General features: G+C 54.0%; 1 protein-coding gene across 1 annotated transcript in view; it reads left to right on the top strand.

Annotated features, from left to right (window-relative positions):
* PAPPA2 (pappalysin 2) overlaps positions 1–23,816 on the top strand; it is a 132,632-nt gene that overhangs the window by 102,992 nt on the left and 5,824 nt on the right. Inside the window, exon 20 of the mRNA XM_064148125.1 lies at positions 1,120–1,191. Within this exon, the coding sequence (XP_064004195.1) occupies positions 1,120–1,191 (72 nt within the window). The remainder of the gene's footprint in view (positions 1–1,119; positions 1,192–23,816) is intronic.

The following is a 23,816-nucleotide window of genomic DNA, read 5'->3' on the forward strand; positions in this document are numbered from 1 at the left end:
TGGACTGGCTGAGCTTGGAGGTCTCTTCCAGCCTGGTTGATTCTACTTCCAGTGCTCTGAACACAGCACTCAAGGTGTGGCCTGACCAGTGCTGAGTGCAGGGGGTTCCAGATCACTCCCCCCAGGAGGGTTAACCCTGTGCAACCTGGTCCTTGAAGCTTGAGCAGGGCTCAAGAAGCAAATGGATGCAGGCACTGACTGGTGACCTGCTGTGCTCCTGTTCCACATGAGCAAGAAACTGCTGCCTGCAGCACTATGCAGTGAGATGGTGGCAGACTCAGCCTGTCATGACCCTCAGTGGCTTCCCTCCAGTGGTAACTCAAGGCTGAGCCAGGCACCATGAGGTGGCACTGCCAGCCAAACCCACTTCTCTGCTGGTACCTGTCTTCTCTCAGCTGTGTATGTGCAGCTACACACAACTATCCAGCCTCTGTCTGGGGCTGAAGGAGCTGGGGTTGTTTAGCTTGGAGGAAAGGAGGCTGAAGGGACCTTCTCCCTCTCTACAGTTCCCTGAGAGTAGGCTGCACTGAGGGGGCTGTTGGTCTCTTCTGAGCAACAAAAGCTAGGATGAGAGGAAATGGCCTCATGTTGCACCAGGGAAGGTTTAGTTTGGATAGTGGAAGAAAATCCTTCCATGAGAAGGTTCTCAAATGCTGGAACGTGCTGCCCAGGGAGGTCCTCATCCCTAGAGATGCAGATGTGGTGCTGAGAGATGTGGTTTAGCACCAGCTGTGGTTGAGTTGGGCTCAATGATCTTCTAGGTCTGTTCCAAGCAAAGTGGTTCCCTGATTCGATGTACCCTGTCACAGTCTGCCCTAGCTGACCCTGCTTGAGCAGGGAGGTTGGACTGGGTGATCTCCAGAGGGCCTTTCCAACCCCAGCCCCTCTGTGGCTCTGCATTTGTGGCTGAGCCAGGGGCAGCTGCCTGGGGTTAGTCAAGTTGCAGAGGGTTTTCTCCCGGGCAGAAGCGCAGGGAGAGGTCCAGCGGCGCCGCTGCTGTTTTGCACTTCAGTGAGCAGTACAGCGTTGTGGGAGACCCTCTGCCTCTGGAAAGCATTGCTGGCCCTTGCCCTGCCTCTGCTGCCTCATCTAACAGCTCTCTTCTCCTTCCCTCCTCAGCACATCGTGTGCACGGGCAGGCTGCGCTGGTTCCCAGACCCCGCTGCCGTTCACTGCATCCAGTCGTGCGAGGTAAGCCCCCAGGCACCAGCTGCCTGCTCCTGCAGCAGAGCTCCTGGCAGTGAAGGCTCTCTTCAGTGCAAAGCCAAGTGCCTCTCACTGCTTCTTTGCTCTGGGCTGGGCCACCTCTTGCTGGCTAAGCAGAGACACCAGAGCAATCACAGAATCAACCAGGTTGGAAGAGAGCTCCAAGCTCAGCCAGCCCACCCTAGCACCCAGCCCTGGCCAAGCAACCAGACCATGGCACTAAGTGCCTCAGCCAGGCTTGGCTTCAACACCTCCAGGCACAGTGACTCCACCACCTCCCTGGGCAGCCCATTCCAATGCCAATCACTCTCTCTGCCAGCAACTTCCTCCTAACATCCAGCTTAGACCCCACCCTGGCACAACTTGAGACTGTGTGCCCTTGTTCTATTGCTGCTTGCCTGGCAGAAGAGACCAACCCCACCTGGCTACAGCCTCCCTTCTGGTAGTTGTAGCCAGCAATGAGCTCTGCCCTGAGCCTCCTCTTCTGCAGGCTGCACACCCCCAGCTCCCTCAGCCTCTCCTCACAGGGCTCTGCTCCAGGCCTTTCACCAGCTTTGTCGCCCTTCTCATCCACGGCTATGGCCCCCTGTAGCCAGGGCACTGCTGGGGAGCCAGAGCTGACCCATTTCCTTCCTTGCCTGCTGCTTCTTGGCCAACCCGAGGAGAATGTTCTAGCAAAAGGATTTCATTGGCAAGGGGTATCCCCCTAAAAAAAAACCCACAGTGGCTCCAAGCCTGCAATGATTTCCTTAGCCAGAGCCAGAGTTCTAGAGCGGGGTGCGGGTCCAGAAAAGCCCCCGTGCCTCCCCCATCCCCAACCCAAACCACTCAGCTTTCAAGCCTTCTACATGCAAAACAAACCACTCCTGAGGAATCTGCAGACAAAGAATTCCTTGCAGGGCTCGGTTAGCCACTCGTTTTGCTTTGAATAATGAGCAGGCAGCAGAAAATTCACGGGCAGCCTGGAGTCAGCTTACAAAGGAAATTAAACATGGGCAGCCTTTGTCAAGCAGCACTTGTGAGTCTGATTGGTGGCTGAGGCCCTGTCCCTGGAGGTGTTTAAGGCCAGCCTGGATGGGGCTCTGGCCAGGCTGCTCTAGGGTAGGGTCTCCCTGCCCATGGCAGAGTGGTTGGGACTTGGATGGTCCTCGTGGTCCCTTCCAACCCTGACTGATTCTGTGATTCTATTCTATGATTCTAAGGTGTCCCTGCCCATGGCAGGGAGGTTGGGACTTGGATGGTCCTCGTGGTCCCTTCCAACCCTGACTGATTCTGTGATTCTAGGGTGTCCCTGCCCATGGTAAGGGGATTGAACTTGGATGCTCTTTGTGGTCCCTTCCAACCCTGACTGATTCTGTGATTCTAAGGTGTCCCTGCCCATGGTAAGGGGGTTGGAACTTGGATGCTCTTTGTGGTCCCTTCCAACCCTGACTGATTCTGTGATTCTAAGGTGTCCCTGCCCATGGTAAGGGGGTTGGAACTTGGATGCTCTTTGTGGTCCCTTCCAACCCTGACTGATTCTGTGATTCTATTCTATGATTCTAAGGTGTCCTTGCCCATGGCAGGGAGGTTGGGACTTGGATGCTCCTCGTGGTCCCTTCCAACTCTGACTGATTCTGTGATTCTAAGGTGTCCCTGCCCATGGTAAGGGGGTTGGAACTTGGATGCTCTTTGTGGTCCCTTCCAACCCTGACTGATTCTGTGATTCTAAGGTGTCCCTGCCCATGGTAAGGGGGTTGGAACTTGGATGCTCTTTGTGGTCCCTTCCAACCCTGACTGATTCTGTGATTCTATTCTATGATTCTAAGGTGTCCTTGCCCATGGCAGGGAGGTTGGGACTTGGATGCTCCTCGTGGTCCCTTCCAACCCTGACTGATTCTGTGATTCTATTCTATGATTCTAAGGTGTCCCTGCCCGTGGCAGGGAGGTTGGGACTTGGATGACCCTTGTGTTCCCTTCCAACCCTGGCTGATTCTATGATTCTAAGGTGTCCCTGCCCATCTCATGGAGGTTGGGACTTGGATGGTCCTCGTGGTCCCTTCCAACCCTGACTGATTCTGTGATTCTATTCTATGATTCTAAGGTGTCCCTGCCCATGGCAGGGAGGTTGGGACTTGGATGGTCCTCGTGGTCCCTTCCAACCCTGACTGATTCTGTGATTCTAGGGTGTCCCTGCCCATGGTAAGGGGATTGAACTTGGATGCTCTTTGTGGTCCCTTCCAACCCTGACTGATTCTGTGATTCTATTCTATGATTCTAAGGTGTCCTTGCCCATGGCAGGGAGGTTGGGACTTGGATGGTCCTCGTGGTCCCTTCCAACCCTGACTGATTCTGTGATTCTAAGGTGTCCCTGCCCATGGCAGGAGGGTTGGAACTTGGCTGATCCTTGTGGTGCCTTCCAACCCTGACTGATTCTATGATTGATTGAGGATAAAAGGAAAGGAGGGGAAAAAAAGAAGTGTGTGTGTGTGGGGTGGGGGAGGGAGGTCAGGGTGGGTTGGTGGTGTTTTGGAATGTTGTATGCTAAAAGCTTGGGAACTTTACCAAAAAGGAAGATGTAAATGAAGTTTGCACACCAAAAATAGCTTTGGGTTTTGCTGATGATATGGGTTTGTTTTTTTTTCATGTGTTCATTTCAATGCAAGTGATGGGCTTTGGGTTTGGGTTTTTTTTGCTCTCTGATTCTGCCTAGCTCAGCTCTCTGGTGACTGAAAGGTTGATGTGAATAAGTGTAGAGTCCTGCACCTGGGCAGGAAGATCACCATACACCAGTACAAGGGAGGTTCTCCTCCCCGCTGTACTCGGCTCTGGTGAGCGTGTCCGGTTCTGGGCTCCTCAGTTCAAGTGGGACAGGGATATAGAATCAGTCAGGGTTGGAAGGGACCACAAGGAGCAGCCAGTTCCAACCCCTCTGCCATGCCCAGGGACACCCTACCCTAGAGCAGCCTGGCCACAGCCTCAGCCAGCCTGGCCTCAAACACCTCCAGCCATGGGGCCTCAACCACCTCCCTGGGCAACCCATTCCAGCCTCTCACCACTCTCAGGCTCAACAACTTCCTCCTCACCTCTAGGCTGACTCTCCCCACCTCCACCTTTGCTCCATTCCCCCCTAGTCCTGTCACTCCCTGACAGCCTCAAAAGTCCCTGCCCAGCATTTTTGTAGCCCCCTTCAGATGCTGGAAGGCCACAAGAAGGTCACCTGGGAGCCTCCTCTGCTCCAGCCTGCACAGCCCCAACTCTTTCAGTCTGTGCTCACAGCAGAGCTGCTGCAGCCTCTGAGCATCCTCCTGGCCCTGCTCTGGACACACTCCAGCATCTCCACATCCCTCTTATAACAGGGGCTCCAGAACTGGATGCAGTACTTCAGATGGGGTCTCAGCAGAGCAGAGCAGAGGGGGAGAATCACCTCCCCAGCCCTGCTGGCCACACTTGTCCTGCTCGAGAGAGGATCTTACCAATGCACCTGCATAGGTTCCCTTTTAACCCTTATAATCCTAGGATTCTTTGCTGTGAGAGAGAGATAGGGACCCAGCCCCAGCACCTCCCAGTAACGTTCTCTGTCTTCTCATCAGCCACAGAAACCTGCTCATGGCCAGCATGAGCACTTTCTGTTCCTGGATGCTTGTCATCCTCTTCTAGAAAGCAATCCTGGACAGCAGTCTTAAGACACAGAAGGTTAAGCAAGCCAAGCTCTGGCAGTGTCTTACCAGAGGTGCAGAGTCCATGCTCTTCATTGCCCTTGTCGGATCTTAAATGGATTTTCTGCTTTCAATTAGCATTTCATCAGCAAGGCCCAAGCAGTACACAGTCTTCCATGTGAAGAACCCTGCAGAAACCTTCCCTGTGCTGCAAATGTCTCTTTTGATAGGACCCAGGACTGTTACTTCTGCAGTTGCATCACTCTGGCAACTCAGAGATATCCTGAGGTCAGCAAGCACACCCAGATCTTTTTCTACCTCCTTTGCTGCCAACTGATGAGCTCCAAGCTCAGAGCAGATGTTTTACCATCAGTACAAGAGCTTGCCCTTCAATTTTAGGCAACTGAATGTCATCTTGTTTCTGTCTAGTCCTTCAGGTCATCTTGTCAGGTGCTGTGATCCTCCTCTGTGGAACAGTGGCTCCTTCCTCGTTAGCAGCTCCAGCAGTGCAGGCCCATTGGGAAGGTCACAGTCACTCACTGCAATACTAATGAAGATCCATCCTCAGATAGTTTCTCTCACCCTGATGCTCCTCCCTTTTTTTCCTCTTCTCACATACATGTCTTTGATTCTTCTTTTCATTGGGTTTTCTTCTCTGATGCTGCAGGTTAAGGTTGGACAGGGAGTGCCAGGACTGGGGGGTATGGAGCAAAGCTGGAGAGGTTCAGAGTAGAGGTGAGGAGGAAGTTGTTGAGCATGAGAGTGGTGAGAGGCTGGAATGGGTTGCCCAGGGAGGTGGTTGAGGCCCCATGGCTGGAGGTGTGTAAGGCCAGGCTGGCTGAGGCTGTGGCCAGCCTGCTCTAGGGTAGGGTGTCCCTGGGCATGGCAGGGGGGTTGGAACTGGCTGCTCCTTGTGCTCCCTTCCAACCCTGCCTGATTCTCTGATTCTGTGAGATAAGCCAAGTCTTCCCAGATGACTTCTCTCATGTGTTTTGTAGCAGTCATTGTCTTGCCATGAAGAAAAACTCTGAGCAAGAGTGTCTCCTTCAAAGGAATGGTCTGGGGCCTGCTGCTCAGCACTGGGGAAAAGGGAGATGTTGCCACCTGAGCATCCTGATCTAGTTGATGATCTCACTTCAGAGGATTGGGCTGGAGACTTCATTGCTCTCTACAGCTCCCTGAAAAGAGACATACTGAGGTGCTGGAAGGCGTCCAGAGAAGGGTGACAAAGCTGGTGAAAGGCCTGGAACACAAACCCTTTGAGGAGAGGCTGAGGGAGCTGGGGGTGTGCAGCCTGCAGAAGAGGAGGCTCAGGGCAGACCTCATTGCTGTCTGCAGCTGCCTGCAGGGAGGCTGTAGCCAGGTGGGGTTGGGCTCTGCTGCCAGGCAAGCAGCAACAGAAGAAGGGGACACAGCCTCAAGTTGTGGCAGGGGAGGTCTAGGCTGGATGTTAGGAGGAAGTTGTTGGCAGAGAGAGTGATTGGCATTGGAATGGGCTGCCCAGGGAGGTGGTGGAGTCACCGTCCCTGGAGGTGTTGCAGCCAAGCCTGGCTGAGGCACTTAGTGCCATGGTCTGGTTGCTTGGCCAGGGCTGGGTGCTAGGTTGGCCTGGCTGAGCTTGGAGGTCTCTTCCAACCTGCTTGATTCTATAATTCTATGATTCTGTGGAGTGAGGTGGGCATCAGTCTCTTCTCTCTAGTATCAGGAGATAGAAGGAGAGGCAAATGCCAGGAGAGGTTTAGGTTGGATATTAGGAAAGCTTTCTTCAGTGAAAGAGAGGTTAGGCATTGGAACAGGCTGCCCAGGGCAGTGCTGGAGTCACTGTCCCCAGAGGAGTTTAAGAAGAAAGGTGTGGACATGGCAGTCTGGGACATGGTTTAATGGTCATGGGTTGGTGGTTGGACCCAATGATCTTGGAGGTCTTTTCCAAGTGACAGAATTCTGTGACTCTGCTAAGAGAAACACAGATCACCTGGCTGCCTCTCCCATCGCTGCCTTCAGCCTTAGCACATGGGAGCAGCAGCCAAACCTCAACCTCCTCAGCCTCCACTGGAGCCTTGCCTCAGGCTGGAGCGTTCAGATCACCACACAATGGCATTAGGGAGGCTTCTCTGTACCCTGGTGGTGGCTCAGCCTGCCTGCGCTTCCTCCTCTCTCCTCACCCCACCTCCCTTCTCTTTCCATTAATCTGGTCATCCATCTGCCTCCTGGTGTCTCGCTGTGCCTTGCCAAGTTCTCCATCCCTGGAGCAGGGAGGCACATAGTTCAGTGGGTGAGGGAAGGAGGGGAGGGATGCAAAGCCTTCCAGGAGCCCATCAGGAATACGAGTTAGCGCCAAGTGCGCTTCTCCTCTCGAGGGCCAGCAGAACATCTCATCCCCTGCCATCAGTAGAAAACCAGATGGCAGCGCTGAAGAGGGAGGGAGAGGGAGGTGGGGGCTTGGGGCTGCATGGAGAGGGGAGCAGAGGGGGAGAGAAACCCCCCCTCCCTGCTCTAGTTTGAAGGATGTGGTCGTGGTCCTGTGTTGTGCTCGGCTGCTGTGAGGGAAATGCTTGCAGCATCTGGGGCAGGTTCTCCTAAGCCATCCTGAAGTGACCACCTCTCAGCTATCTTCCTTCTCTGCCCTAAAGCAAGTGTAGTTCTGAACTTCAGAGGAGGAAACAGCATATACAGTGATCCAGCTTGTTCCCTTGGACTCCAAGGGTCACAGAGCACTGGCACAGGCTCCCCAGAGAGGTTGTGGAGTCTCCTTCTCTGGAGCCTTTCAAGGCCTGTCTGTTTGTGTTCCTCTGTGATCTGGATATCAAGATAGCCTTGTCCTGCTCTGGCAGGGGGGTTGGACTCAAAGATCTCCTTGGGTCCCTTCCAACCCCTAGCATCCTGTGAGCCTGTGACTCTCCCTACCATGGTCCAAAATTGTCTGTGCACGAGGGGTGGCTTCTGTAGAGCATCTCCTAGTCTGCATATCTCATCACCTCTGCACCCCAGTGTCTTTTAGCATAGAAGCTTCTGTGGATCACATTGTGGCTGTGGTCCAGGTGGAGAAGTTGACTTATTTTATCATCATCATGATGTTTTCCCAGTGTTACTCACAGAAGGCAGGCTCCTCTTGCAGTGATCTGAGCAGGGTCTTCTGAACAGCCAACACCTTGTGCAACATGCTGAAAAAGGCTTCTCAGGGGAGTGGTGGAATCCCCACCTGTGGAGGGCTCACAAAGCTGTGCAGATGCAATGCTGAGAGTGGTGGATTTGGCAGTGCTGGGTTAGCTGTTGGACCTGATGATCTTACATGATCCTATGCTTACCTCACCTCCAGCTCTGTTTGACCATTGTGTTCCAGCTAGCAAAGGGTTAATCACAGGCATTTAAAGCAGCACTCTTCGGAGGCACAGCTTCGTGCTGGCATGGCAGGAGCTGGGCAAGGAGATACTACTACCTGCCTTATAAGGCTGCAGTTCTCCCTTTGCTGTCATTTGGGCTCTGCTTTGCTCTCAGCAGTCCTGCCTGCACACTGGGGGAACGTGCAGGAGACTTTGGCTTGAGGTCTCTGCTTCATGCCCTTGGAGAGGATGGGTCATACCAGAAAGCTGTCATGAGCATGAGCTGCTGGGAACTTCTCAGGTCTTCCCTGCATCAGGACAAGGTCTCACTGCCCTCGCGTGTGCCGGTCATCTTATCACGCTCTCCAAGCACTCATCCCTACCCTGTGTTGTGCTTTGCCTGAGGTATCACCATGGAGATGAGGAGATAGGGATTGAAGCCTGGTTTGTGGTTTCAAGTTGTTCTCAAGTCTCTCCATCCAATAGGTAGCCAAGGACCCTGATGGATCCTTGGCTCTTCCCACCAGCATGCACAAACCCCTCGCTCGCTCGGCACATCTGTGGCTTGTGGCCAGCGGTTGTCAGCCAGAGTTAACCCCTCTGGAGGCACATGCAGTGGAGCTGGTGGGAAGTCTCAGCTGAAGTCAGGGTTCCCCCTGTGCTTTAATGTGACAGCAGACAGGCTGTGACTCGCTGCCTGGGCAAAGCACTATGGCTAAGGTTCAGCTGCAGGCAGGAGATCCTTGACTGTCCCTCCTCACAGACCTGGCAGGGCTCGAATTTTGTGCCATGGCAAAGTCCAGCACAGGAAACCAGGCAGAAATGTGATGTTGGTGGAATGCTCTACTCCAGGAAAGAGATCATCTTCTTCTCCTGGATCATAGGCACTGAGGAGTTGCAGCTACCCCAGCTTCTCAAAGAAGACTCTTTACAGAAGCAAGGTATCACAGCATGGCCAGGATTTAATCACCCTCTTGTGATGCTCAGCATCACATCTCTTGTGCCTGTGGGAGCATTTCACAACACCTTTATCCGGCCAGCACTTTTCTTCTGCCATCTGGCTTTGAAAACATGGAGAGGATCCTACTGGATGTGACTGCTGCAAGGACACAAGAGTCAGCCTGTCCTTCCAGGAACCTCACCAGTGGCAAAGGCTGTGTGAGCCAGGTGACCAAACAGGACTCAGTGAGTTGCCTTAAATTGACATTTTAGATCATACCTGACATGTTGCATCTCAATGTGACACAGCTGAGTTGGAAATCAATCAAAATGATAGAGAGGTTGCCACAGCTGCCCTTTGAGGAGACCCTAAACCAGCTGGGACTCTACAGTTTGGAGAGCAGAAGACTGCTGGAGGTTGGCTAAGTTACAGAGGTGCTAGGTAAGATGGATGCAGAACTGGGGAGCACTCCTCGAGGCTGGCAAGGGGTTGTTTCAAACAAGACCATGAGGATGCTCAGAGGGCTGAAGCAGCTCTGCTGTGAGCACAGACTGAAAGAGTTGGGGCTGTGCAGGCTGCAGAGGCTCCCAGGTGACCTTCTTGTGGCCTTCCAGGATCTGAAGGGGGCTACAAAAAAGCTGGGGAGGGACTTTTGAGGCTGTCAGGGAGTGCCAGGACTGGGGGGAATGGAGCAGAGCTGGAGGTGGGGAGAGTCAAAGTGGAGGTGAGGAGGAAGTTGTTGAGCCTGAGAGTGGTGAGAGGCTGGACTGGGTTGCCCAGGGAGGTGGTTGAGGCCCCATGGCTGGAGGTGTTTGAGGCCAGGCTGGCTGAGGCTGTGGCCAGGCTGCTCTAGGGTAGGGTGTCCCTGGGCATGGCAGAGGGGTTGGAACTGGCTGCTCCTTGTGCTGCCTTCCAGCCCTGACTGGTTCTGTGGTTCTAGGTGAAGGAAAGTGCTTTGGACATGGTGAGCACAGGGCTCTGGACCTGCATGCCACATGGGCTGAGGGATGAGTAGGACCTTTAAGTCCAAAAAGGGACTCAACAAACTAGTGGACATCAGGGCCACCATAGATACCCAAAGAGCAGGCAGGGTTGTACCTTCCACTGTGCTTAATGCAGCAAGTGCAGATGGTGTGGGAGTACAAGGAGCATGGACTGCAGGCAGTGAGCACTTCCAGATCAGACCTGGCCCCTTACTGGTGCAGGTGGAGCCCTTCATGCTGGGCAGGTAGAAGGTAAGATGGGAAGCTCTACACATACCTGCTGGTAGATTTTCGTGCTGCTCTTGGTGTGAGCACCACAGGCTGCTTAGTGTGGGATACAGCCCTTCAGGGGATGAGCCCAAAGACATCTATTCCCCTTCCAAAGGTCTCAGTTGAGGCATACTTGTCCTAAGCTGTGAGAAGATCTGTCTCCTGCACACAGATTGATAGAATGGTTTGGGTTGGAAAGGACCTTAAAGATCATCTAGTTCCAACCTCCATGCCATGAGCAGGGACAGCTTCCATTAGACCAAGTTGCTTAAGGCCTCACCTAGCCTGGCCTTGAGTATCTCCAAGGAGTTGGCATCCACAGTCTCCCTGGGACAACCTGCCCTGGTGTCTCACTATCCTCACAGTAAGGAATTTCTTCCTTCTATCTGCTCTAAATCTCTTTCATCCTACCACTACAAGCCCATTTAAAAACTCCCCTCCCCAGCTTTCTTGCAGCCCCCCTTCAGGTACTGGAAGGCTGCTCTAGGGTCTCCCTAGAGCCTTCTCTTCTCCAGGCTGAACAGACTCAAATGTGGAGACCCAACATGTGAAGTGTGATCCTAGAACCCTCTTTTAAGAGACATAGCAGAGGGAAATGAAATGCTCAGAGAGCAGCATGGTGTAAGGACAGGAGGCAGGCTTACAGAGCTCTGCACAGTGGAAACCTTTTGGCATGTGTGCAACCACAGCATCCAGACACAGCACTGGTGGTGAGGGACACCCAAAGAGGAGGAAGTAGACTACAGGCTGGAGCCAGAATGGCTGAGAGCAGCCAGGCAGAGAGGGCCCTGGGGGTGCTGGGAGAGAGGAGCTGAAGAGGAGGCAGCAGTGCCCAGGTGGGCAGCAGAGCCAATGGCATCCTGGGCTGGCTGAGGAGCAGTGTGGGCAGCAGGACAAGGGAGGTTCTTGTGCCCCTGTGCTCAGCACTGCTCAGGCCACCCCTTGAGTGCTGTGTCCAGTTCTGGGCTCCTGAATTCAAGAGAGATGTTGAGGTGCTGGAAGGTGTCCAGAGAAGGGCAGCAAGGCTGGTGAGGGGCCTGGAGCAGAGCCCTGTGAGGAGAGGCTGAGGGAGCTGGGGGTGTGCAGCCTGCAGCAGAGGAGGCTCAGGGCAGAGCTCATTGCTGTCTGCAGCTTCCTGCAGGGAGGCTGTAGCCAGGTGGGGTTGGGCTCTGCTGCCAGGCAAGCAGCAACAGAAGAAGGGGACAGAGTCTCAAGTTGTGGCAGGGGAGGCCTTGTCTGGCTGTTAGGAGGAAGTTGTTGTCAGAGAGAGTGATTGGCATTGGAATGGGCTGCCCAGGGAGGTGGTGGAGTCTCTGTCCCTGGAGGTGTTGAAGCCAAGCCTGGCTGGGGCACTTAGTGCCATGGTCTGGTTGATTGGCCAGGGCTGGGTGCTAGGTTGGGCTGGCTGAGCTTGGAGGTCTCTTCCAACCTGGCAGATTCTATGATCTCTGGAGGTCCCTTCCAACCCCTACCATTCTATAATTCTGTGACCTGTGGTCACTTTTCTGCCCTCTCCAGCTCAGGTGTCCTTCTCCCAGCCCAGCTCCATCCCCTGCTCTCCCCTCTCCTGGTGGCCACAGTCACGTAGCCAGTGACACAGACAAAGTGGGAAGCCACTGAAAGCACCCTCTGGAAGAAAAATCAATGGATTGCTTCTGCTAATAAACAAACATCCCCAAGCAGAGCCCTGCCAACTGCTCTTCCAACACGAATATTCATTCCCCTTCAGCTCCTTCATCCCTCGTACATTGTTTTTCTTTCTGTTTAAGATCTGTAACAAGAACTTGGCAGAAACCAGATACAAGTGGGTCAGGAGGCCCTTTGTGGTTTGCAGGGCTTGTTTTCCATAACCCATTCTATCCTGCAACATATTTTGCACAAATGGCTTGGCAGAAGCCCTAACCCACGGGAGCAGGCGAGCTGCTGGGGTGAGACTGAACACGGCCAAGTGCAGGGCTCTACACTATGGCCACAACAACCCCAAGCAGCTCTACAGGCTGGGGCCAGGGTGGCTGAGAGCAGCCAGGCACAGAGGGCCCTGGGGGTGCTGGGAGAGAGGAGCTGAAGCTGAGGCAGCAGTGCCCAGGTGGGCAGCAGAGCCAATGGCATCCTGGGCTGGCTCAGGAGCAGTGTGGGCAGCAGGGCAAGGGAGGTTCTTGTGCCCCTGTGCTCAGCACTGCTCAGGCCACCCCTTGAGTGCTGTGTCCAGTTCTGGGCTCCTCAATTCCAGAGAGATGTTGAGGTGCTGGAAGGCGTCCAGAAGAGGGTGACAAAGCTGGAGAGGGGCCTGGAGCAGAGCCCTGTGAGGAGAGGCTGTGGGAGCTGGGGGTGTGCAGCCTGCAGCAGAGGAGGCTCAGGGCAGAGCTCATTGCTGTCTGCAGCTCCCTGAAGGGAGGCTGTAGCCAGGTGGGGTTGGGCTCTGCTGCCAGGCAAGCAGCAACATAAGAAGGGGACACAGTCTCAAGCTGTGCCAGGGGAGGTCTAGGCTGGATGTGAGGAGGAAGTTGTTGGCAGAGAGAGTGATTGGCATTGGAATGGGCTGCCCAGGGAGGTGGTGGAGTCACTGTGCCTGGAGGTGTTGAAGCAAAGCCTGGCTGAGGCACTTAGTGCCATGGTCTGGTTGCTTGGCCAGGGCTGGGTGCTAGGTTGGCCTGGCTGAGCTTGGAGGTCTCTTCCAGCCTGGTTGATTCTGTGATTCTGTTTCTGCTGAGGGCAGGGCAGCAGGCTGGTGCAGCAGGCACAGGGGGTCCTGGCGTCTCTGCTGTGTGCGCAGCAGCGGCCCCGGGATTGGTGAGCGCTGCGGAGCTGTCTCCGGCAGCCCTCTGCTTGCCAGCAGCACTATCCACACATGGTGTCTTCTTCTGCCCCCCTTGCCTTGTTCTTTCCTGCTGCTGGCTTTCTTCTCCTGTTTGCACTGATATCAGGGTGTGAAAAAGTTGTGGCTGAGGTCCCCACCACGAATAGATCACGGAGACAGAAGCTGTTATTGAAGCAAAGACCTGCTCTGTTGTGGGGTTCATCTACAGCAGCTTCCCATCCCTTTCCCTCTTCTGCCTCTGGACTGTGCAGTGCCCTCTCCAGACGAGTCTGCTGAGACATGAGGTCCCTGAGGAGCAAGGCAGGGATAAAGAAATGCATCCCTGTTCATCAGCAGAAGCGCTTTCAGACACCGTGAAGGCCAGGACCTGCTCTTCCAGCATGGTCATCCACAGCAGCATTTAAGCAGCAATCTAACTTCTGTCTTCTTCATCCCCTTCCAGACATTGATTCTGTCCAAAGTCAGTCTAGACTGATGTCTGCAGGAAATCTGTGTCCAGGGACACCCTTTGTCCTGAAGAACACCTAGACCTGCATACCAGCACTGCTGGGAGCTGGGCTGCTGCTTGTCTCGGGCATGGCAGTACAAGTGATGGCACATAGACTGAAACCAGACAGCAGGATGCTGCCTTTAAGTCTGTCACCTCCTCCTTGAAGCATTCCTTCAAGTATGTGGAGTGCTTTCTCAAGCAACAAGCCCCTGCTTTCCTGTTGAGGACTTGGGAGAAGGATGTTGGAGCTGGAGCAGATGTTCCTGAAGACCTGAGATGTGATGAGAGCAGTCTGCATGCTGAACTGATGAGTGAGCATCCGGGGGACACCAGTGAGCTCACAAACAATTGGCATTGCTCCCTTTTGCTTTCTGGCTGTGTCTGAAGTGACAGGGCAGGTCCAGGATATATCCAAGCAAGCCATCCCTCAGGCATGTGGCTCCAAGGGACAGCTGTCATGGATCAAAAGGAGCAGAGGGGTGGCTCAGGGGAGAGTAACTGGGAAACACAAAAGTGGTAGGTGGAGTGCTGGGTCTGCAGGAATTCATTTCCCTTTTCAGGGTGGTGAGATTCCCTGAGCACAGGTTGCCCAGGGAGGCTGTGGATGCTAACTCCCTGGAGGTGCTCAAGGCCAGGTTGGGTGAGACCTTGAGCAACCTGGTCGAGTGGAAGGTGTCCCTGCCTATGGCAGCAGGGCTTGGAAGCAGATGGTCTTTAGGGTCCCTTCAAACTCAAACCATTTATGATTCTGTGGTTCCTTCTTCAGGCCACTCTTGGTCCCAGGTGCCTCTCACCATATTCCTAGAGCTCTGAGTGGTGCTGGCCCTCCCTTCCCTCATTGCAATGGCCCAGGTAGAGCTCTCTTGCTGCTCCCAGCAGCTCAGGGCAGTGAGGCATCCCAGAAAAGCTTTTTGAGCAGGTGCCAGCCCTGCTCCCTCTCTTGTCCCTCTTGGTGTTTTTCAGTGCCGATTTCCTCCTTGCGTGCCGGAGAACCTCAGGAAGGAGAGGGAAAGTAAATGTGCTTGGGGTGTCAAGGACTGGGGGAAGGGGGAGGGAAACAAAAAAATGAAATGAAAGACACTGCAACAGTGAGAGGGCCAAGAAAAATATTTAATCCAAACAATGAACATTGTCGTTTCCTCCCACAGTCTGCATTCCCAGTCAACGTCCCTGGGCAAGCCGGGGGAGCCAAGAGCAGCCGGGCTCCCTGCCCCACCAGCCAGCCCCAGGCTGTGTGCACACAAGGAAAGGGCTCTGACCTGGGGACACTCTGCTAGAGCATCACTGTAGAATCACAGTTGGCTTCCAAGGGACCTTTAACAGCACCAAGCCCAACGGCTTTAGCTCCTTCCATGTCTGTTGCTGGAGAGACTGCCACGAGCCCCAGTTTTCTGTAGGGAAACAGGGGCTTGGTGACATGCTGGAGGGATGCAGGCAGGGATGGGAGAGGGACCCAAGCTAGGGTGGTGGATGCACAGGGGTTTTAAGTGAATCAGACTTCTAACAAGGCTTTTGGTGCTCTTCAAGTCCTTGCAGGTACCTTCCAGAGCTTTCTGAAATACTTTGGCTAGTGGCTGAGGTTTTGAAAGAAGGAAGGAGAGGCAGCCAGTGGGGAGAAGCTACCTTCTGCCTATCCCTGGTCAAGAGCTCCTCTCCTGCAGCCTCTCTCTGCATTCACAGAATCATTATCTTTGGAGATCTCTAAGGCATCCTGTGTCCAGTTCTGGGCTTCTCAATTCAAGAGAGATGCTGAGGTGCTGGAAGGTGTCCAGAGAAGGGCAAAGAAGCTGTTGGGGGGCCTGGAGCAGAGCCCTGTGAGGAAAGGCTGAGGGAGCTGGGGGTGTGCAGCCTGCAGAAGAGGAGGCTCAGGGCAGAGCTCATTGCTGTCTGCAGCTGCCTGAAGGGAGGCTGTAGCCAGGTGGGGTTGGGCTCTTCTGCCAGGCAAGCAGCAACAGAAGAAGGGGACAGAGTCTGAAGTTGTGGCAGGGGAGGTCTAGGCTGGATGTTAGGAGGAAGTTCCTGGCAGAGAGAGTGATTGGCATTGGAATGGGCTGCCCAGGGAGGTGGTGGAGTCGCTGTGCCTGGAGGTGTTGAAGCCAAGCCTGGCTGGAGCACTTAGTGCCATGGTCTGGTTGCTTGGCCAGGGCTGGGTACTAGGTTGGGCAGGCTGAGCTTGGAGGTCTCTTCCAACCTGGTTGATTCTATGATCATCAAGTTCAGCCTTCTCCCCAGCACCACCATGCCCACTAGACCATAACCAAAGTGGCCACAGCTGGGAAACTGAGGCATAGCTGGCTTAGGTTGCTCACTCAAAACTAAAAGGTTTGAGACTAAAGGATTTGGCTCCCATCATTGCTCCTAGAATCATAGAATTGTTGCATGCAAAGGGTCTGAGGTCAGTACCCCAACTCCCAATATGTAAAAGGGAAGGGTGAAAGGACAGCAAAAACCCCTGTTGACTTAGAAGCAGCATGAAAGCAATTTGTGCTCTTTCCCTGAGTCACAGACACACAGAACTGTTTTGCTTGGAAAAGACCTCTAAGATGGTTGAGTCCAACCACTGACCTAACACCACCATGCCCCAAAGTGCCTGCACGTTTTCTGAGCACCTCCAGGGACAGTGACTCCACCACATCCTTGGGCAAACCTCTTCCAGTGCCTGACCACAGGCAGGAATAAAATCCCTGGATGGGATCAGCACAGCCACAAAGCCCAGGACTTGCACAGCCTCCTGAAGACTGGAGGAACACTTTTGGCTTATTAAGATGGGACTTGATCACCTGAAAATGGGATCTGGGCTTTCTCTAGCTGCGGGCAGAGTGAAAGGGTAAGCACTTTCCATCCCAGCAGCAGTGCAGGAATGTCCTTCAGCTCTTCAGTTACACAGCTGGCTAGGTGCAGGCTGGAGTTTCTTTTTTCCACCTTCCTCTGAAGCATCTGGAACAGGTCATTGCCAAAATTAAAGTACTGAGCCTTCAGGACTGCTCAGCCAGAGCAAAACTTAACATTCCTGGGAAGTAACATCCATCAACCTCCCCTGACACAACACCAAAGTACGGCTGGCACCGGTGGCACCTGCCATTCCTTCTATCCTTCCCTCGCCCTGGCACAGCCTTTCCCTGCTCTTTTGCTATGCATCAACCTCCACATTGAAGGAAAAACTACCTGGAGCACTGAGGGGACAGGACAGTGGCCCCAGGGAGGGAGGGAGGCAGCCAGATGAGAATGAGTTTCCTTTCTTTTCATGCTCTCCTGAGCACGTTGGGTTGCTGGGGCTGGTTTGTTTTAGGCTCTCTGCCTTGCCAAGCACTTGACTCGCGGTTACTATTTTTATGGCAGCACCTCCACGTGCTAACACATGCCCTGCTGCAGCTGCTCCAGGCTGAGTGAGCGAGGAGATGGCTGGGGAGGCTTGCTGATGCAGCCTGGCTACCTCTGTGGCATACTGCCTAGCCCAGCGGCTCCCTCTCGCTTCGCGCGGCGCAGAGTGATTGCAGCTACTCCCTTAGACATGGGATCGTAGATTCCACCAGGCTGGAAGAGACCTCCAAGCTCATCCAGCCCAACCTAGCACCCAGCCCTGGCCAGTCAACCAGACCATGGCACTAAGTGCCTCAGCCAGGCTTGGCTTCAACACCTCCAGGGACAGCGACTCCACCACCTCCCTGGGCAGCCCATTCCAACGCCAATCACTCTCTCTGCCAGCAATTTCCTCCTAACACCCAGCCTAGACCTCCCCTGGCACAACTCCAGACTGTGTCCCCTTGTTCTGTTAACACCAAGAGGCCTGGTCCAGACTCTCTGCTTGACTGCAGGAAGCTCATTTAACCACCCTGTGCCTTGGATCAGTGAAATAAGCTAACAAGTCTCCTCCCATGGAATGTTGCCCAGTGATAGGACAAGGCTCAGTGGGCACTAACTTGAAGATGGAAGTTGCACCTGAACACAGGGAGGAACTTCACCACTGTGAGGGTACCAGAGCCCTGGAGCAGGCTGCCCAGAGAGGCCATAGAGTCTCCCTCCCTGGAAAGATTCCAAACTCACATCAAGTCCAGCATCATCAGGTGTTACTGGGAGTCACCACTATGGGCAAACCTGCCTTCTCCTTCCACTGATGCTGCTTTCTGCAGAGCTGCATGGCTGAAGCAAAGGCTGCACGAACTCTTGTCTGGGTTTTCCTCTCCCATCCCCATCTCTGCATGCTGCACTGCCTGCATCCTCCTCTTGCAAGACCAAAATGAGACTGATGCAACTACAAGGGCACTTCTGCTCTCAAAGGTGACCTGCCAGCACCTTACTTGGCTCCTTCTGCTTCAAGGGTGAAGACTCCAAGATGAATCTGAAGGTTCTTGCTGAGGTTAAGCAAGGGGAGTCGTAGTGTTCTGCAGGCACTGGGCGAGGAGCAGGGACAGCAGTCCCCAAACCCTGCTTCTGGCTCTCTTAAGCCTTGAGTCCAATTAGTCATTTTTTATTTCCCCTCATATGTTTTTCCAGTGAGTTGTTAAGTTTCCCCAGCAAGAGTTGCCATAGGAGCCTCTGTTTGTTTAGGGTGGGGTACAGGCTCTGGCGGGCTGAGAGGAGGGGGCAATTAGCCCAGATAGGTGTAGAAAGAAACCAAGAGCTTCTCCTTCCCTGTCCTGCCCCTTGCCTCTGTTCTCCTCCCCAACCTTGCAGAGCAGGTCTGGAAATCATTTCAGACCTGTGCAGCTGGGCTGGGCAAGCCTCCCTGGATGCACATGGAAGGCAGGGAAGCGGCGGCAGCGGCGTTGTTTTGCCGGTGAGTCATGGCACATGGAGCAAAGCTCAAGGAAAAAACTCTGCTGCCTGGAAGGCTGAGAAAGCAAATCACACCCAGAAGAGCTCTCCACTGCCAGCAGCCCTGGCCAGCCCTCTGCCTGCATCCCTGCACCAGCCAGCCCCAGCATCCCTGCGGGGGGAGGTAGCACACGCAAAGCCCAGAGGGAATCTGCCTCCAGCCCTCCAGCTCAAAGCTGCTTCGTGGTTCAGGGACCTTCTTTAGGATCATAGAACCAGTCAGGGCTGGGAGGGACCACAAGGGTCAGCCAGTTCCAACCCACCCTCTCATGGGCAGGGACATCTTAGAATCACAGACTAGAATCAGGCAGGGTTGGAAGGGACCACAAGGAGCAGCCAGTTCCAACCCCACTGCCATGCACAGGGACACCTTACCCTAGAGCAGCCTGGCCACAGCCTCAGCCAGCCTGGCCTCAAACACCTCCAGCCATGGGGCCTCAACCACCTCCCTGGGCAACCCATTCCAGCCTCTCACCACTCTCAGGCTCAACAACTTCCTCCTCACCTCCACTCTGACTCTCCTCACCTCCAGCTTTGCTCCATTCCCCCCAGTCCTGTCACTCCCTGACAGCCTCAAAAGTCCCTCCCCAGCTTTTTTGTAGCCCCCTTCAGATGCTGGAAGGCCACAAGAAGGTCACCTGGGAGCCTCCTCTGCTCCAGCCTGCACAGCCCCAACTCTTTCAGTCTGTGCTCACAGCAGAGCTGCTGCAGCCTCTGAGCATCCTCCTGGCCCTGCTCTGGACACTCTCCAGCATCTCCACATCCCTCTTGGAATGGGGGCTCCAGAACTGCAGGTGGTGTCTCAGCAATAAAGAGGGAGAATCACCTCCCTGGCCCTTCTGGCCACACTTCTCCTGACTTACCATCATCTAGACACACTGATGCTTCCCAAAGGAAGAGAGGTTTAACCCTGCTGCTGTGGTGAAATTGCACCTCTGGACAGGGTTAGTAACAGCCTCAAGCACTGGGTTCAGATTTGGGCCCTCACTCTAAGGAGGACATTGAATTGCTGGAGCATGCCCAGAGAAGAGCAGTAAAGATGGTGAAGGGTTTGCAGGGTATGTCCTACGAGGAGCAGCTGAGGGTTGTTTAGTCTGGAGAAGAAGAGGCTGAAGGGAGACCTCATTGCTCTCTACAACTGCCTGAAAGGTGAGGTGGGGATCAGTCTCTTCTGCCTAGTATCTGGTGAGAGGATGAGAGGAAACAGCCTGAGGTTGTGCCAGGGGAGGTTTAGGTTGGCTATTAGGAAAAATGTTTTCACTGAAAGAGTGGTCAGGCAGTGGAACAGGCTGCCCAGGGAGGTGCTGGAGTCACCAGCCCTGGGGGTAGTCAAGAAACATGGGGACATGGCAGACTGGGAGAGGGTTTAATGGCCACAGTGGCATTAGGTTGCTGGCTGGACTTGACCTTTACTGGCCAAAGCACTTCTGTGATTGTATGAGCAATGAAGGGAGCCAAATCCTTTGACAACAGGAGCACAGGATTTTAGGGGTTGGGAGGGACCTAAGGAGATCATCAAGTCCAACCCCTTGATCCCAAACCCTTTGGTTTTGAGTGATTAACCTAACCCAGCCCTGCCTCAGTTTCCCAGCTCCTCTTCTCTGGAGAGCTCTTCCAGAGAAGCATAAACCTTCTGCAACTGTTGGGGTTTGGCCAGGGCACTCTGGTACTGATAGCACAGACAGGCTTGATGGTTTGCCATCACCTCTGCTGCTACTTCCTAAAGTGCCATTAGCCTGTGTTGAGTCCATTTCTGTCCCTTGTGAGCCATGGTGGCAAAAAGCCACATCAGTTCCCTGGTTTGGGCACGGTGTGTTTCATGTGAGCTGTTGGCACTATCACCCATCCCAACATGGGCTCCAGCTCAGTGGCTGCCATGGTGTGGTGGCATTTTTCAGCTGGCTGTCACAGAATCATTTATGTTGGGAAAAAAAACCCAAACCCTTGGGGATCATCAAGTCCAGCATGAGCAGGTCACTGCTAAACTGTGTCTCTCAGCACACATCTACAGAGCTTTTCACTTCCTGCAGGGATATCAGTTCCACTGCTGCCCTGCACAGCCTCTTCCAGGGCTTGACAACCCCCTTTGGGAAGGCACTTTTTCCTAATGTCCAGCCTAAACCTTCCCTGGTGCAACTTGAGGCTGTTTGATCTCATCCTATCACTTGTTCCTTGGGAGAAGAGATCAAAACCCACTTGGCTCCAACCTCCTTTCAGGGAGTTGTAGAGATTGAGAACTTCTCTCTTAGAACCAAAGAGTCAACCAGGTTGGAAGAGACCTCCAAGCTCAGCCAGGCCAACCTAGCACCCAGCCCTATCCAGTCAACCAGACCATGGCACTAAGTGCCTCAGCCAGGCTTGGCTTCAACACCTCCAGGCACAGAGACTCCACCACCTCCCTGGGCAGCCCATTCCAATGCCAATCACTCTCTCTGGCACGAACTTCCTCCTAACATCCAGCCTAGACCTCCCCTGGCACAACTTCAGACTCTGTACCCTTGTTCTATTGCTGCTTGCCTCCTCTTCTCCAGGCTAAAGCATCCTAGTTCTCTCAGTCACAAGACTTCTTCTCCAGACCCTTCACTAGCTTTGCTGTTCTTCTTTGGACCTGCTCCAGCACCTCACTCAGTTTAGGGGTGCCACAAGTGAGTGCACATCAAAGGCTGAGTCAGAGTATTTTCTTATTGCTGTTTACAACTTCCTGCAGGGAGGCTGTAGCCAGGTGGGGTTGGGCTCTGCTGCCAGGCAAGTGGCAACAGAACAGGGGGACAGAGTCTGAAGTTGTGTCAGGGTAGGTCTAGGCTGGATGTGAGGAGGAAGTTCCTGGCAGAGAGAGTGATTGGCATTGGAATGGGCTGCCCAGGGAGGTGGTGGAGTTGCTGTCCCTGGGGGTGTTGAAGCCAAGCCTGGCTGGGGCACTTAGTGCCATGGTCTGGTTGCTTGGCCAGGGCTGGGTGCTAGGTTGGGCTGGCTGAGCTTGGAGCTCTCTTCCAACCTGGTTGGTTCTATGAGTCTATGCATCAAAGGCTGAGCCAGGGTATTTTCTGAAGCCCAGTTGTCTTTTGAGAGAGACACAGAAACAAGTCAGCAGCTTCCAGGAGCAATGAGGTGCTCAGGTTTCCACCAGGAGCCCATTCTGATGACAGCAGCCCTCCTGATTGCTGGCACTGGTTGCTGGGCCAGTAGCTTCCATTGCAGAGCTTGGAGTGGGAGAAGCATTTCATTACTAATGACCCAGCTAATGAATGGCCTCCCCAGCCTGTTAGCACTTTGGGCTGTTGCTTGGCAGTGCTGCTGTGATAAATCTCAGCAGCAGATAGCTCCTGACAGCGCACGGCGAGCGCTCCGCGTGCGCGTAGTTGGGTTGCTCCAGTCCCACAGCAGTGCTTCTCAGCCCTAGTTGGCTGCTTCTCAGCCCCAGTTTGCTTCTCTTCTCTTCTCTGATCAGATGACTCATGGAACTAAACAACAATAACATGGATTTCTGAATGGCTGCTTGTGCCATTTAACATTTCTAGGCAGAGAGCGCTTCTGCTGAGATAGCTTTCCACTTCCACAGTAGAGCTGAAAGTGTAGCAACAGAGAATCAGGCAGGGTTGGAAGGAGCAGCCAGTTCCAACCCCACTGCCATGCCCAGGGACACCCTACCCTAGAGCAGCCTGGCCACAGCCTCAGCCAGCCTGGCCTCAAACACCTCCAGCCATGGGGCCTCAACCAGCTCCCTGGGCAACCCATTCCAGCCTCTCACCACTCTCCTGCTCAACAACTTCCTCCTCACCTCCACTCTGACTCTCCCCACCTCCAGCTTTGCTCCATTCCCCCAAGTCCTGGCACTCCTTTAGAGCCTCAGAAGTCCTTTCCCAGCTTTTTTGTAGCCCCCTTCAGATCCTGGAAGGCCACAAGAAGGTCACCTGGGAGCCTCCTCTGCTCCAGCCTGCACAGCCCCAACTCTTTCAGTCTGTGTTCACAGCAGAGCTGCTGCAGCCTCTGAGCATCCTCCTGGCCCTGCTCTGGACACACTCCAGCATCTCCACAGCCCTCTTGTCCCAGGGCCTCCAGAACTGGATGCAGTACTGCAGGTGGGGTCTCAGCAGAGCATAGTAGAGGGGCTGAATCACCTCCCTGACCCTGCTGGCCACACTAATAAGGAAGGCTTGTTGGTGAAGGAGCATTTATGTCAGCTGCACCAAGGCAAGCTGGGCTCTACAAAGCTCCAGTTGTCCCAGCAGACAGACAGGAGGGCAACCAAGGGCACTGGGCTGTGCCACACAAAGAGAAGCCATCCTTGTTTTGGCAATATGAAGTGTCCCACCACTCATCCATGCCATTTCCTTACAGAGGGTGAGATCTGGTCCACAAAGAAGAGAAATGAGAAGGAAGTGGCCAAAGCTGGAGCTAGAAGCTGTCCACATTGCCAGTCTTTCTGATGATGAGTTGACTGGTGCCATTTCTGCTCAAACCAGAGCTGGGTTTTGCCTGCTGGGAGCTAGTGCTTAATGACCCTTTCTGTTTGTCCTAGCTGGCCCTCAGAGAAGTAGCCAACCTAGCAAGGTTTGGTGGAGCTATGTACCCTGAACAGGCCTAGAACCTCCAGTGGAGAGTCTGGAGGATTTGGGGGAATGTTTCTAGAGGTCAGAGCCAGAGCAAGAGAATTCTGGAAAAGGAACAGTCCTTGCAAACAGCACTTGAAAATGCTTGGCTTGGCTTGAGTGCAAATACTTCTGGGAGACTCCTGACCTTGCTGAACCTTTCTTGTACTCCCAGGGAGATAAAGCATCTGCCTTCCTGAGACTGATCCTCCAGCAGGATCCTCCTAACAGCCTCTCTATACTTAGCTGCCCCAGCCAGGTCACCACACTCAGCTTGGGTGCCAAGCTCTTTGAGAGGAAGGCTGTTGGAGAGAAGAGTTGGGCCAGCTTCTTACAGAGCTCTGCTCCAGCTGTGGACATGCAGAGAGCTGGATTGCAGTGCAGGCATGTGAGAGCGATGTGAGAGGGTGGACAAGTGGGTGAGGTGATGAACTGGGTCCTAGTTGGGTACCACTGCATGTTGTGGAGGAGCACTGAGGTGAGGAAGGGTACTTGGTGCATTGGAGTTGGGATCCTTTCAAGTGATGTGAGAGGGTGGATAAGTGGATGAGGTGATGAGCTGGGTCCCAGCTGGGTTGCAGTGGAGAAGCACTGAGATGAGGAAGGGTACTTGTGGCATTCAAATTGAGACCCTTTCAAATGATGTGAGAGGGTGGACAATTGGATGAGGTGATGAGCTGGGTCCTAGTTGGGTTGCAATGGAGGAGCACTGAGGTGAGGAAGGGTACTTGTGGCATTGGAGTTGGG

The sequence above is a fragment of the Pogoniulus pusillus genome, chromosome 8 (assembly GCF_015220805.1).
Source record: "Pogoniulus pusillus isolate bPogPus1 chromosome 8, bPogPus1.pri, whole genome shotgun sequence".
Taxonomy (NCBI): domain Eukaryota; kingdom Metazoa; phylum Chordata; class Aves; order Piciformes; family Lybiidae; genus Pogoniulus; species Pogoniulus pusillus.